Source organism: Bombyx mori, chromosome 6, assembly GCF_030269925.1.
Source record: "Bombyx mori chromosome 6, ASM3026992v2".
In the NCBI taxonomy this organism is placed as follows: domain Eukaryota; kingdom Metazoa; phylum Arthropoda; class Insecta; order Lepidoptera; family Bombycidae; genus Bombyx; species Bombyx mori.
In genome coordinates this window covers 2,591,704-2,605,373 of record NC_085112.1, presented here as the reverse complement: position 1 = coordinate 2,605,373, position 13,670 = coordinate 2,591,704, and the positions used below count along the sequence as shown (strand labels likewise).

General features: G+C 41.7%; 2 protein-coding genes across 4 annotated transcripts; one reads left to right on the top strand and one right to left on the bottom strand.

Moving 5' to 3' along the window:
• Positions 1-302: 302 nt before the first annotated feature.
• LOC100037428 (eukaryotic initiation factor 4E-2) lies at positions 303-3,184 on the bottom strand. The gene is given in 4 exon segments (NM_001098363.2): positions 303-596; positions 1,177-1,299; positions 1,919-2,083; positions 2,737-3,184. Coding segments are annotated over 4 exon segments (720 nt in total). The 5' UTR covers positions 2,974-3,184; the 3' UTR covers positions 303-401.
• A 314-nt stretch (positions 3,185-3,498) lies between these two features.
• LOC101742010 (cell division cycle protein 16 homolog) lies at positions 3,499-13,113 on the top strand. 3 transcript variants are annotated; one of them, XM_038011507.2, is made up of 12 exons: positions 3,499-3,627; positions 3,750-3,938; positions 4,036-4,202; positions 5,140-5,272; positions 6,117-6,279; positions 6,636-6,778; positions 7,841-8,114; positions 9,124-9,260; positions 10,370-10,501; positions 10,882-11,064; positions 11,538-11,814; positions 12,963-13,113. In XM_038011507.2, exons 2-12 carry the CDS (start codon positions 3,846-3,848, stop codon positions 13,082-13,084), a joined length of 1,824 nt encoding a protein of 607 aa, XP_037867435.1. In that variant the 5' UTR covers positions 3,499-3,627; positions 3,750-3,845; the 3' UTR covers positions 13,085-13,113. The 3 variants fall into 3 exon arrangements, with proteins under 3 accessions (XP_037867435.1, XP_062524940.1, XP_062524941.1); XM_062668956.1 differs by lacking the exon at positions 3,499-3,627 and adding an exon at positions 3,641-3,674; XM_062668957.1 differs by lacking the exons at positions 3,499-3,627; positions 4,036-4,202 and having other exon boundaries at positions 3,681-3,938.
• The last annotated feature ends 557 nt before the right edge of the window (positions 13,114-13,670 follow it).

The following is a 13,670-nucleotide window of genomic DNA, read 5'->3' as shown; positions in this document are numbered from 1 at the left end:
GCAATACTCACGAGAGCCTTGCAACAAACGTCTGCACTCAATATTTCACTATATTATTATGTACAACGGTTCCCGACGACACCGACGCGAGTCTCGCGGTCAGGATTACTGCATATTAATCTTTAAATTCGTAATCTCACTCAATTTCACAGTCGAACATGTTAAAATAGGCGAGTTCGCACACGGCATCGGAGCGACGGGCGTCCCCTCGCGCGGCACGTGTCGCCGAATACTGGCGGTCAAATTTTATGAAGGAGCAAATCATTAGAATAAAATCGTCACAAATTCAAAATAGAGGCAAACAGAATATCAGGTCAGAGACGAGAGCGCGCGGGCGTCGGTCGCGCGGTCACCGGAGGCACTAGAGTACCGAACACACGAGTGGCGAGGGGGGCGGAGCGCTACGAGCGGGGCGGGGGCTCGCTGTGCTCGTGGTCCGGGGCCCGCGAGGCCGTGGCGCGCAGGCAGTCTCCGTGCGCCTTGTACTCGATGGGCACGGACGCGGGCAGCTGCAGGATGCGGCGCAGGGCGTCCCGCACGCGATGCGCCGCCGCCGTGTCCGACGCCGTCCGGTGCCACACTGCCAGGTGGTCGTCCTAAAACAAATGTTAAGTGGTTACTGGAGCCCATAGACATCTACAACGTAAATACACCTAAAGATATAATTTCTAAGGTCTCAAGTATGGTTACAAGAGCTGCCAGACCCTTCAAACCGAAACGCATTACTGCTTCACGGCAGAAATAGGCAGGGTGGCGGACTCACAAGAGGTCCTACCACCAGTAAAACTTAACTTATATAATATATAGAACAGTATAAATTTATCACTGAGCAAAGCAAAATCAACTCTGATCAAATCTTGTTTTTTCTTATATTAGTACAATGATGTGAAATACTACAGACAATGAAAGACTTAACTGCGTTTTCTGTAATATAAATACGAAAACAACATTTAAAGCCCATAATATCTTATTTTAAACAATATTATTATAATATATATTTTAAATACTAATGAGCTTTTCTTTACATTAATTAGTAAAATGCAAGCAATGATGTAAGTCTGAATCATTCAAAATATCCAATTAGATTTCCATATATTCTTTTTCCACCCAACAAGATTGTGTAAATAATAAATAACCCTTACAATATTGTTCAAGCTGATTGTTTTAAAAGCTTACCTGAAATCGTACTGAGAGTACCACACCGCACAGCTCTGGTCCAACCATAAATTGTTCGCCCAGCATTGCCATACATAAGTCTTCCCATGCACGACCCGTCTGTGTTTTACGTAATCTGACCACCTTAAACATATGAAAATCATTTTTAGAAAATATGTACTCTCACACTTTGCCTCAGTTGATTTTTTTTTAACTTATTTAGTTAAGTAATAATGGAGGGGATATAATTTTATTGATTATTAATATTATTATTTTTGGAACTATTTTGAAAAAATTTATATCGTCTCTGAACAATGACATCCTGATTAAGTTTGAGTTCTTAAATATTTAAGGGTACAGCTCATCTTCACTAATTGTAACCCTTTCACTACTACCTCTCCCTGCCTCACCAAATTAGACAAGAACCTATTAGTGTCGCTCAATAATCTTTTTCCCATAATACAGAGGTGCGTAAGGCTCGGCCCTACAAGGTGGGTGATCATCCATAGAGAGAAGTTGCATTATAAAATGGCTACCTTTAACTAGTAAGCTTGACTTGTTTGGAACAAAAGTAATCAGGATGGCAGTAACTACCCAATGGACTCTTTGTAGCTTATCCAAGATTATAAATATTAATGAAATTTAGAAAAATCCTGTACTTCAAACTGAAATTTTATTTTTAATTAATAATTGTGTATGTGAAATAAAGCTTAGCAAAAGTTTAATTATCACGTGTCATTAAACATAATAGTTGATTACATACCCACTTCCCTCCATTGACATTGGCCGGATCTTCCCACATTGGCTTAATACCCAACTTAAAAAGATGAAGGTCAGAGAGTGGAGGTAACTCTGAAGGTCTAGCCAGATGTGTATATAGACCCCACCATTGTTCCACACTGCCCACCCGACCCACCAAACGTAACGCCTGTAATAATTTAAAAAAATATCCTACATAACTAGATACCTTTTATCGCTCAAGTTGACTTAATTTCAATATAGATTTTAGAAAAAAAATATTGAATACTCGGGCCTAATTATACAGATAGTCCACTAAAAAAATTAAAAATAAAAACAAAAAAAGTCTGTGGGACATGTTATGTTATTTAGTACATTATTTTAAATAATAATAAGGGAACCAGGAACATAACTAACAGTCAAAAGTTTAAAAAGTTTGAAGACTAATTGAAAACCCCTTTCTCAAGCACTGTATGTCTTCAATAGTGCTTGTATCACACACTTAACATTATTCTAGTTTAATTACTAAAGAATATATGTTTACATTCAACTGTAGCTGTAAATGAAAGATGAAAAGTAAGTATTTTTATTAAATCTTTCAAAATTAAAGTGGTTTTCAAATAAGAACAGATTTTAGTAAACATTGTTTAAAAAATATTTATACAAAACAATAAAACTCAATTTTCAAAAGTAAACTTCTACTATCTGAAAATTATCAAGATAAAGTTACGCATAGACTAGTATATTGAATGAAATAGGTCGTGAAACGCATCATGGTAGTGATAATTTACGAAGGACGAAAAAATACTACAATATGCTGCTGATAATGCAAAGTAAACAGACCTGGCCGTAACCAGTGGGTGTTGTGGTAAGATCTCGGGCGGGCCGCCTTGAAAACCACATCCAGTAGCTATATTCCAGCTTGTGTTCGTGCGGCGGCACGTAAGGAACCAACGGATCGTCGGGATTCCTATCATCATCTTCGTTGTTGCCGTGGTTCTGCGCTATTCCCTGGGCCTCACCAGACCGTCGCTCGGGCACGTTTAAATTGTAGAATTTGCACATTTTCCTTTCAGTCATGTTATTCCAACAATATTAACATGTTTCAAGAACGGCCTAACCTAGGACACGTTGTTCTCTGGACAATCGGACTATTTAGTAAATAATAGTCTATATTTACTATGACACTTAATAATCAAATATACAGTTTCCTTAACTTTAATTTATTTTTACTAGCTTTAATTTATAATTATTCAGCCTATTCCCTCTTTTTCTGTGTCTAACCTTTTTCTTTCCGTCATCAAAATTCAAATCTGTCATTTGACAGCATGGGAGAATATCACAAAGTTTAGAGATCATTTGATGAAATTTGATATTTATTACACAAGGCCGTGTTTTGCTGTAGTTAGAAAGAAACAAGGATCTTTCTGTAGGGGCTTCTAAAACCGGCAAGGTTATAATAGTCGGTACTTTATTGCTAGACTTGAAAAATTTAAATGCTTTAAAATGTTTAAAATAAATCCTCCAGTTGAAATTTAATTAATTAAAATACAATTCATCACCAGATAGGCCATTTATGCTAGTCTGATGACGATGTAAAAAAATAATATTGTGCTACGTGGTGCTCAATATGGTATGTACCTAATAAGAAACTAGCAATATCGAATGTCCAATGTCAATTGTCAACTGTCATATAATGACTTGAATGTTGGGTTTTGAATTTCAAATTATGAGGTACATATTACTACATAAATGACTAAATAAAATTAATAAACAACAATGTAAACGAAATAACAATTCTTAAAAATTACTAGATTACAAATGTTGAATTAAGAATCGTATGTAAATATTTTCAGGGCTTTCTTCCTTCATTACAACGGATTTTGAGGTAGAAATCTCAAAGCAGTCAAGTTAAATTTGTTTACTAACACAGATTTGATTACCTATTTAAAATGGCAAAACCCGCTACCACTGGTAGAAGTAGCACAGACGAATTTATGAATATCGATCTCATGAGGTCTCTTGTAAAGCAATATTCGGAATTGGTGAGTCAATCTTTTAGTTTTACGACCCTTTGGGTTTTGGATCGCTGAAATTATTTCTAGACTGACGTTATTTCACATGTTCCATTTTTAAACCCAGGGACAGTGGACCAGTGCTTTCTTTTGGGCTGATGCTGCAGCCGCTGCAGCAGGGGGTGGCCCCGAAGGCCCAAGTGGTGATGATATGTGGCTTCTTGCTAGTGCCATGCTAGCTCGAGGGGAACTCCACAGAGCTGCTGAAGTTGTCACTTCTAGGAATTTACATAAGTGCGAATTTTTTATAGATTCGAACAGTAGCAAAAAAATGTTTTGTTACTTAACAGTAATTTGAAGATGTTAGCTGCTAAAGGTTAAGCTGCTGGGGTACATATATTAAGCCACAGAATAATGTCAGTGTTCATATCCTGCTTGTACTTACCAATTTTACTTAAGAAATATGTGCTTATTAGGGACATTGATGTGCTCCTCATAGTAATAACGTCATAAAATAAACCCACAAAATATTTAAATTAGTAAAGCACCTGTGGTATTTATTCTATTAAATTATAAGCCCATAGAGGTAGGTCCTATCCTACCTATTTCACAGTCATCTGCATGATGACAAGAATGCATGAGTACTTTGGATAGAAGTGCAGAAGAGCCGTTATATAAAACAGCAAATTCACCCTCATGCCTCAAGGTTGGTCGCAGCATTCATATGACCATATCATGTTAATATCATGGTGATATTTAAGGGTTCTGGAATCCACTTAACACCAGTTAGGCTGTGAGTTTGTTCAAACAACTATGTATAAATCCTATTGAGCAATAATTCTTAACTAGTTTGCTATGAGTGTTGGCTTTATATTATATGACCAAGCAACAACTTATGTATACGAGCGTGACTATAGACGCTGTCAATATTATTCTGATTACCCATTAACTCTGTGATTTTTTATTTAGGCATACTGCATTAAATTTTATTTGTATTTAAAATAATAGCAAATGCTCCAAATATTTAATTTAATGGTGCTAATCTGTTGCTATAGTAGCCTGTTCAACAATGTCAGTCTGATAGAACATACTCAGTGAAAAAAATTATATTTAAATAGGCAGTCTTGCAATAGATTCTGACTACATACTGCAGAAATCACAATAAAACAAATCTTTATATTTTTAAACTACAGTAAAAACACAATTAATGACAATTGTTATTTGTCTTCAGACGACACCTGCTGTGCTTAGGGGTGGCGATGCGTGCACATTTGGCAGCCAAGGAATCCTCAACAGCTCTTAATTTACTGGAGGATTGTGATCCTATGCTGCTTGAACCTAGAAACACTGACCAAACTCACAATGTTAGTAATTTTTTTTGGTTGTTTATTTTGATGTTCTGTGGCCTGTATCGGATAAAATGAGCCAAGAACTGCTTGATTTGGTTCAACTCATATTATTGGAAGAGAGCTATGTTGCGCTTATGATAATACTTTACAATTGCACTTGCACAACAACTGCTTATTGACAGAATTAACAAATTGAATATTATAAAATGTATTAGGGAATATCGCTAACCAAATTAATGCATAAGCAAATAATAATGCAAAGCGTGTCAAGCTTTGCTAAGCAATATTTGATTGTGCCAAACATAAATTTTGACCATTGCAAGTCCGTGTTAGCAAGAATCCGATAAGTTTTCTAAAACTGAATTTTTATTGATAACGACACACCAAGCAGTCACCACGTATGAAAACACATGTATGAAAATCAAAATCTTTTGGTGTTTTTGCTCATAAACATGGTACTTGAGATGGGCCAAGTAATACATAGGCAACAGCAACACAAGCAGCGGCAGATGACTGGCTTACTGCTTTAGAGACATAAAGCAATTTTATTTATTTATTGCAATTGTAGGCAGATGAGCATACAACAACAAGTAGTCGCTGTCGCCCATGGACATCAACAATTTCAAGGGTACAGCCAAGCCGCTGCCTGATTACAACCATAAGCTAAAGGTTATTAATAAATAATAGTTTACATTTTTTTTAAATATTGTATAGTCATAGTTCCTTAATAAGTATACCAAATCTCGAGTTAATTCAACCTTTTGAAGAGGATCAAACTCATGTTCAAAGATTCCGTTACAAACATACATACATACGACTGAAGCTAATAAAAGCGTATTAAAAAGTAATATTGATTTAGAGGGCTCTAGCCGGGGTTTTAGTGACACAAGCGCGAGCGTTATCCGCTCTGGAGCGACGCGAGGCGGCCGCCGAGGCGCTGACCGCGGCCCTACGGGCGGACTGTGCCTGCTACGAAGCACTAGACCTGTTGCTTGAGCAACACGCGCTCACACCCAGGCAGGGTGAGGTTCTTTCATCAATTCATATCTGGATGCATTTATGTATATCAATATTATAATAAGTTAGAATTATTTAAAAGTAATCAAGTACTCGATGAATTTGATTTTCCTGTTGTAGGTATGCTTTACTTTGGAATTCAAAGTATCTTTTGAAATTGTGCCTGATTGACAAATTGATCTCTTGATTTGATCTTGCGTTTTTTTTTAAATATTTTAGTAAATATTTATAACCGCGTGTCTCGATAGTAGCTGAAACGATTTTTTTTGTTTAAAATAAACTTGTCGAATAGCGTATCCGGCTGGTAACACCGAAATATGAGAAAAAAACAATGTTGCCAGAAAACCAATTTTGTTTACAGAAAGCGAGTTAATAGAGTCGTTACCGATTAGCGAACAGTTGAGTGGAGCTGAGGGCGCGTTGTTACTGTCCGCGTACAGAGAGCGGTTTCACCGCTACTCGCCCGCGCCCGTCGCGCCGCCGCCGCCCGACAGCGATGACCCCGTGAGTACACACAAGCACCGCTACACACACCCACACACACACATACACACACCCCGCTACACACACACACACACACACACACACACACACACACACACGCACACATACACACCTCGCTACACAGACCCCGCTACACACACACACACACACACTCGCATACACACACACACACACACTCGCATACACACACACACACACACACACCACGCTACACACACACACACACACACCACGCTACACACACACACACACACACACACACTAACACACACACACACACACACACACACACTAACACACACACTAACACACACACACACACCACGCTACACACACACACACACACACACACCACGCTACACACACACACACACACCACGCTACACACACACACACACACACACACACACACACACACACACACACACACACACACACACACACACACACACACACACCGGTTACCTCCTCCTAAACTATCTCCAATTTTATAGATCAATTTAGGCGATTCGTGTTGTTGGAGGTTGGAGGAATAAAGGTCGCAAGAACCGTCTGAGCGCAACAGTAATAAGCAAAATCCCAATAAGCATTGTTTGTCGTTTGGGGTCGTGGAAATATACTTATGTCATTGTGTCCCGTCGCTCTGTAACTACAGAGAACTCGCACGTGATCTGCATCGCATACCTTCGCTAAATTTTTTTTCCTACCTAAGCTGATAGCTTTGAGAGGCTATATCAGCGTCGCCTTAACTAGTAGGTGAGCTCACGGGCCTCAAACCTGATGACGTTGCTAACATGAACCCTAGCAAGAGCCGTGCTTCGCAGAATCTACCACCGGATCGGAAACGCGACCCACTGAGAAGATCCGGCGAAAAACTCAGTGGGCTGTGTCTGAGGGTTAATTTGAATAATTGAACGATGACCGGGCTTCGCTAAGACCACCCGGCTTAACATGAAAAAGATAAAATTGCTATACTTCACGCTATCTGCTTCCCTCTCTACAGTTAAACATTTACAATCCAATCATCGCTATTGTAACGATCATTGATTGAGATACGTTCAGATAGTTCGCGAGGCGGAGGGCGTGAGGTCCCGCACGCTGGAGGCGGCGGTGTGCGGGGCGCGGCGGCTGGCCGCGGGGTGCCGGTGGGGGGCCGCCCTCGAGCGGCTGGGGGCTGCGGGTGGGGGCCCGGGGTCCGGCGCTGCCCTGCGAGCCGCCTGCCTCCTCGAGCTGAGACGAGCCCCGGAACTCTTCGCGTTCGCACACGGACTTGTGGACGCCTACCCCACGCACTGGACAGCTTGGTATGCCGTGGGCTGCTACTACTATCTTATAGGTGGGTATGCGTTCTCACCAGTACGATTGAACCAAATAGTTAACAGCGGCCGTTCTACCCACATTGTATTCTACATTCATCAGATAGTTCTTATTCAATTAGTAGTAGTTTATTTAAAAATTAAAAAACAGTTAAATTGTTTTTTTATGAGTATGGGGGGGCTCCGACCCCTTGCCAGGGCTTCACCTCTGGACCCCACCGGGGCTTCGCCCCTGGACCTCGGCTCGGTACTCCACGAACTTTCAGCCTGGTAGGAGAAAAAATAGTATGTGCACTGCGGGAATAAAAGTAGGACATTTCACCCCGCGTGTTTGCCATTTGACACGCTGCAGGAAATGTCCTACTTTTCTCCCTTGGTGCACAATGTACTATTTTCTCCTACCGACGCCGAAAGTTCGGTTTTCCTCCCGCTGTACAGGGAAGAAAGTGTAACTTTTCCGAAATATGTGAGTAAATTAAAGAAGTTTAAAGTGTTTGACAATAAAACCATAATAATGTTTAAACATATAATTTCAATTAATTATAGTCGAATTTCAACTACTGTGGGACTAGTAGTTATTCTTAAAGTGCCTTTTCTATCTGTGAATTATAGTTTCTTTCAAAGTTTCCAATATTTTTTCAATTTTGTGTAAATTAATTGTGTAAATTATATTGCATAAATGTTGCATTTAGTAAAAGGCAGTCGTTTTCATATAGAGACCGTGTATATATTTTGGTTATCGTGCAACCTAACCCATAAATCAGCTCGCTGGATTTCTCGCCGGATCTTCTCAGCGGGTCGCGATTCCGATCCGGTACTAGATTCATTCGCGAAGCGGCTGCTCTTGAGTTGTTAGGTCTTTTTCGGAGGCGCTCGGGCAGTTGTTAGCAAATCCCACCCCTCCTGGCTGAGCCTTGCTCGCCCACATGTCCTGGTGAAACTGGAAAGGCTTCCGGGCCAACAGCTATACTACAATCCTAAAAAAAAATTTGTTATCGTGCAGTGTTGAAGAAGCTCTTGAAATTTTAGGCAAGAATGAATTGGCCCGTCGATATCTTAGTAAGTCGAAGAGTCTGGAGCCTGGCGCCGGCTGCGTGTGGCTCGCCTACGGGCACAGCTTCGCGGCCGACAACGAGCACGACCAGGCCATGGCGGCCTACTTCAAGGTGAGGGGCGATGTCTCGAAAGCCGTAACCGGTTTTAACTGACCCTTACTAGTTCGATTCGCATATCGCATCCATCTATGTATATATTTATCGAGTTTTTTTTTTTTAGTTATTATACTTTAATCCTACTTCAAATTACATTGTAAATTTACACACGTACCGAGAATTGACGACAATACAATAATTCTATTATTTTTGTCCATTGTCTTGATTCGTATATATATATAGATTATATAGTATATATAGCTTTTCGCTAAACCGAATATCGATCGATAGACAATCCCTAGCTTATTGCTAAGGATAGTTAAAAGAGCATACAATAATGGAGGGTAGAAGTGAAGAAAAAGTGTCCGTTCTAAGGGAGGCAATTAAGATGGCGCCACAGTAGCAAGTGGAAGAATTTTAAAAATAGCGCCATAAACTACCACACTTCATTTCAATCTACCACATTTCACTCTGCTTAAAACTGCTACTACATACATTCATATCATTTCCACTTCCTACATTGGCGCCGATTGGGTGAGTCCTTCAACAATAACTGGCTGCTATTCACCTTGTCCCCTATGATGATGGTGCTCCTTTTTACTGGTGGTAGAACCTCTTGTGAGTTCGCACGGGTAGAGTACCACCACCCTGCCTATTTCTGCCGTGAAGCAGTAATGCGTTTCGGTTTGAAGGGTGGGGCAGCCGTTGTAAGTATACTTGAGACCTTAGAACTTATATCTCAAGGTGGGTGGTGGCATTTACGTTGTAGATGTCTATGGGCTCCAGTAATCACTTAACATCAGGTGGGCTGTGAGCTCGTGAGATATAAGAAAAAAAAAAACCTCTGCCCTCCATACCGACGCTTGAAAGGCAAACGTGACTAAGCGCCAATGCGTGAACTTTACAGTAGACTAATTTAAACCTGAAAAAAAATCTATTTTAACGAATCTAGCTGTAGGGTTGAAATGATTTTAATAGACCTAGAAATAAAATTTTTTTGCTCATCGAATATGGTTATTGCCTATCATTTATGTACAAAGCAGTTATTGTCGCTTAGTCACGTTTGCCTTTCAAGCGTCAATATGTACAATTTATGAGGGTGTCCCCCCGCATGTATCCACCAGGCCAGTCAGCTGATGGGCGGCTGCCACCTCCCCCCCTTGTACGTGGGGGTGGAGTGCTCCCTTCTGAACAACGTGGCGATGTGCGAACGCTTCCTGTACAAGGCCGCCGTGCTGCACCGCGGCGCTACCGAGGTGCACGGAATACTTTTTTTTTTTTTCTCCATCCCTATTCTTGTGATCTCGAGGGGTTATACTAGATTCGCCGAGTTAGTAGGTGAGTTCACGGGGGTCGAACCGGGAGTGTTGCTAGCACGGGCCCTAGCAAGAGCAGTGCTTCGCTGAATTTACCACTAGATCGGAAACGCGACCCACTGAGAAGATCCGGCGAGAAACTCAGTGGGCTGTGTCTATGAGTTAATTGATTAGGACACCCTTCAAAAGATAAATAACAGACAATATTTACAACGAAATTATTTATATTTATTTATTACAGAACAATTTGAATGTAGTGACTTTAAACACAAAAACAGTTTAGATTAGTTCTGAACGTCCAAATCGGCTCGGGGTTCCAGGCCGGGAGTGCGGTGGACGAGGGGGACGTGGAGAACAAGAGCGGCTGGGATCGCATCCTGGGGCTGGTCAGCGACCCTCACGTGGCGCACGAGGCGGGGGCCGCGGCGCTGGCCGCCGGGGACCCCGGGGCCGCCAGGCTGCTGTGGCTCAGGACCTTGGATGTGGCGGCTCACGATGGACAGGTGCGGGCGGGGAAGAACCATGACCACTTTATTGTTGGACCCGTGTCAACGCGAGAGTTGCCGTCGCTAGGGCACGGATTCGGAGTTTTAGCATTCATACAATTTTTATTATTGCTTAGATAGATGGACGAACTCACGGCCCACCTGGTGTTAAGTGATTACCGGAGCCCACAGACATCTACAACATAAATGCCGTCACTCGCCTTGGGATATGAATTCTAAGATCTCAGTATAGTTACAACGGCTGTCCCACCCTTCAGACCGAAACGCATTACTGCTTCACGGCAGAAATAAGCGGGGTGGTGGTGGTACCTACCCGTCCTACTTACCAGAATTTATATAACTTGCAGACAAAATGATGAATATGTCTGAATCTAGTAGCACTACATCATACTTTTGTTAATTACTTCTGGAATCGCCGCGCGCCTGGTCATGAGGTTGGCTGGTGTACAATAATCATAAAACCACTCTAGTTGAATGTACGCTGGGCGGCGACCCTGGACGGGCTGGGCCACGCGTCCCGCGCGCTGGGCGGCGCGGCGGAGGGCCTGCAGTGGCACGAGCGGGCGCTGGGCCTGCGCCCCCGCCGCGGCGCCTCGCACACGGCGCGGGGGCTGTGCCTGGCGCTGCTGGGCCGGGCCGCGGCGGCCGCGGACGCGCTGCACGGCGCGCTGGCGCTGGACCCGGACGACGTGGTGGCGCTGGCGCTGCTCGACCTGGTCGTGGACACGCTCGACCGACACCTCGCAGGTGCGGCCCCGCTGCGACAAGCATGAATATTTAAAAAAAATCTAATATTTAAAAGAAAAAAGACATGCCCGCTGAGTTTCTTGCCAGTTCTCAGGACGGAGGCTAATTTTTGTGAATTGGTGGTAGTTCTTTTTGACGTTCAACAAGTATGTACTTTCATTTATGTTAAATAATTTTTTTTTATTTGATTTGATTTGTAGCCAGCGGTCTGGCCACTGGTCACTAGTGCTGCCAATTTTATTAAACACTAGCTGACCCGGCAGACTTCGTAGTGCCTCAATCAATAAATAAATGACCTAAACTTTTGTATAAAATAAACTTAAAACAAAAGGAATCCGTCCGACGGGGGACATCAAAGAAAAAACAAAATTGTTATTTTTATTTAATTCCGAGCATTTTCATATTTATCAACCTTTTAAACCTTCTCTGGACTTCCACAAATAATTCAAGACCAAAATTAGCCAAATCGGTCCAGCCGTTCTCGAGTTTTAGCGAGACTAACGAACAACAATTCATTTTTATATATATAGATTACTAATAAGTATAGTGAACCTATCGACATCACAACACAAATCGAGCCACGCAGCTCTAGTCATAACTCAGTCTTAACTGTAGTCCAGTCAATCGCCTACACAGCGGTGACTGCGCACGCGGTCTCAACTCAGGGGGACCTTCCACCAAGTTTTATTTTTATTTTTATTGCTTCGATGGATGGACGAGCTCACAGCCCACCTGGTGTTAAATGGTTACTGGAGCCCAGACATCTACAACGTAAATGCGCCACCCACCTTGAGGTAAAGTTCTAAGGTCTCAAGTATAGTTACAACGGCTGCCCCACCCTTCAAACCGAAACGCATTACTGCTTCGCAACAGTAATAGTTAGGGTGATGGTACCTACCCGCGCGGACTCAAGAGATCCTACCACCAGTAATTACGCAAATTATAAGTCAATCGTGAACATTTGTTGAGTACGTATTTAATTAGAAAAATTGGTACCCGCCTGCGGGATTCGAACACCGGTGCATCGCTCAACACGGATGCACCGGACGTCTTATCTTTGAGGCCACGACGACTAACCACCCCCCAACCCCCCACCTCCCCTCACTTGCGAGGGACCGTACGAGTAATGTCAGTGTTCACATTTACAGAAGAAGAGATCCCACAGTTCCCGTTCCCAGCGGTGAACATATCGCTACCGGCCGCGCCCGCGACTCCGCTCGCTTCCGTCGACGTCACCAACACCTCCGACATGAGCATGAGCTTCGATTAATGATATCAAATAAAATATTTATAAAAACATGTTAAGATTGTTTTTTTTTCTCTATAATTTAGCATGGTTCACTAAAATATATGAAAATGTATCTGAAAATTAGGCAAATGGGTGAAAATTGGTTTAAGAGAAATTTTTGCAACTTTACAGGAGGGTCAATTAAAGTTTAAAATTTGGAAAAAATAAAAAAAATTTTTTTTCAAATATTTGAATGGGGTAATCTTAATTGAAGTTCAATTAAGAACATCGAACTGTTGATGCTAATCTATATATATAAAAATGAATTGCTGTTCGTTAGTCTCGCTAAAACTCGAGAACGGCTGGACCGATTTGGCTAATTTTGATTTTGAGTTACTTGTGAAAGTCTAGAGAAGGTTTAAAAGGTAGATAAATATGAAAATGCGCGGAGTTAAATAAAAATAACAATTTTGTTTTCCCTTTGATGTGTCGTCCGTCGGTCGGATTCCTTTTGTTTGTTTTAAGTTTATTTTATACAAAGGCTTAGGTCTTTCATTTATCGATTGAGACACTACGAAGTCTGCCGGGTCAGCTAGTACCAAATAAAAAGACAACTTTAATTACAAAG

Excerpts from the sequence above, each read along its gene's own strand:
- LOC101742010 (XM_038011507.2), top strand. The coding sequence starts at position 3,846 with ATGGCAAAACCCGCTACCACTGGTAGAAGTAGCACAGACGAATTTATG. Across the intron at positions 6,779-7,840 it reads CGCCCGACAGCGATGACCCC|ATAGTTCGCGAGGCGGAGGG; the intron begins GTGAGTACACAC and ends AGATACGTTCAG. Across the intron at positions 10,502-10,881 it reads TGCACCGCGGCGCTACCGAG|GCCGGGAGTGCGGTGGACGA; the intron begins GTGCACGGAATA and ends TCGGGGTTCCAG.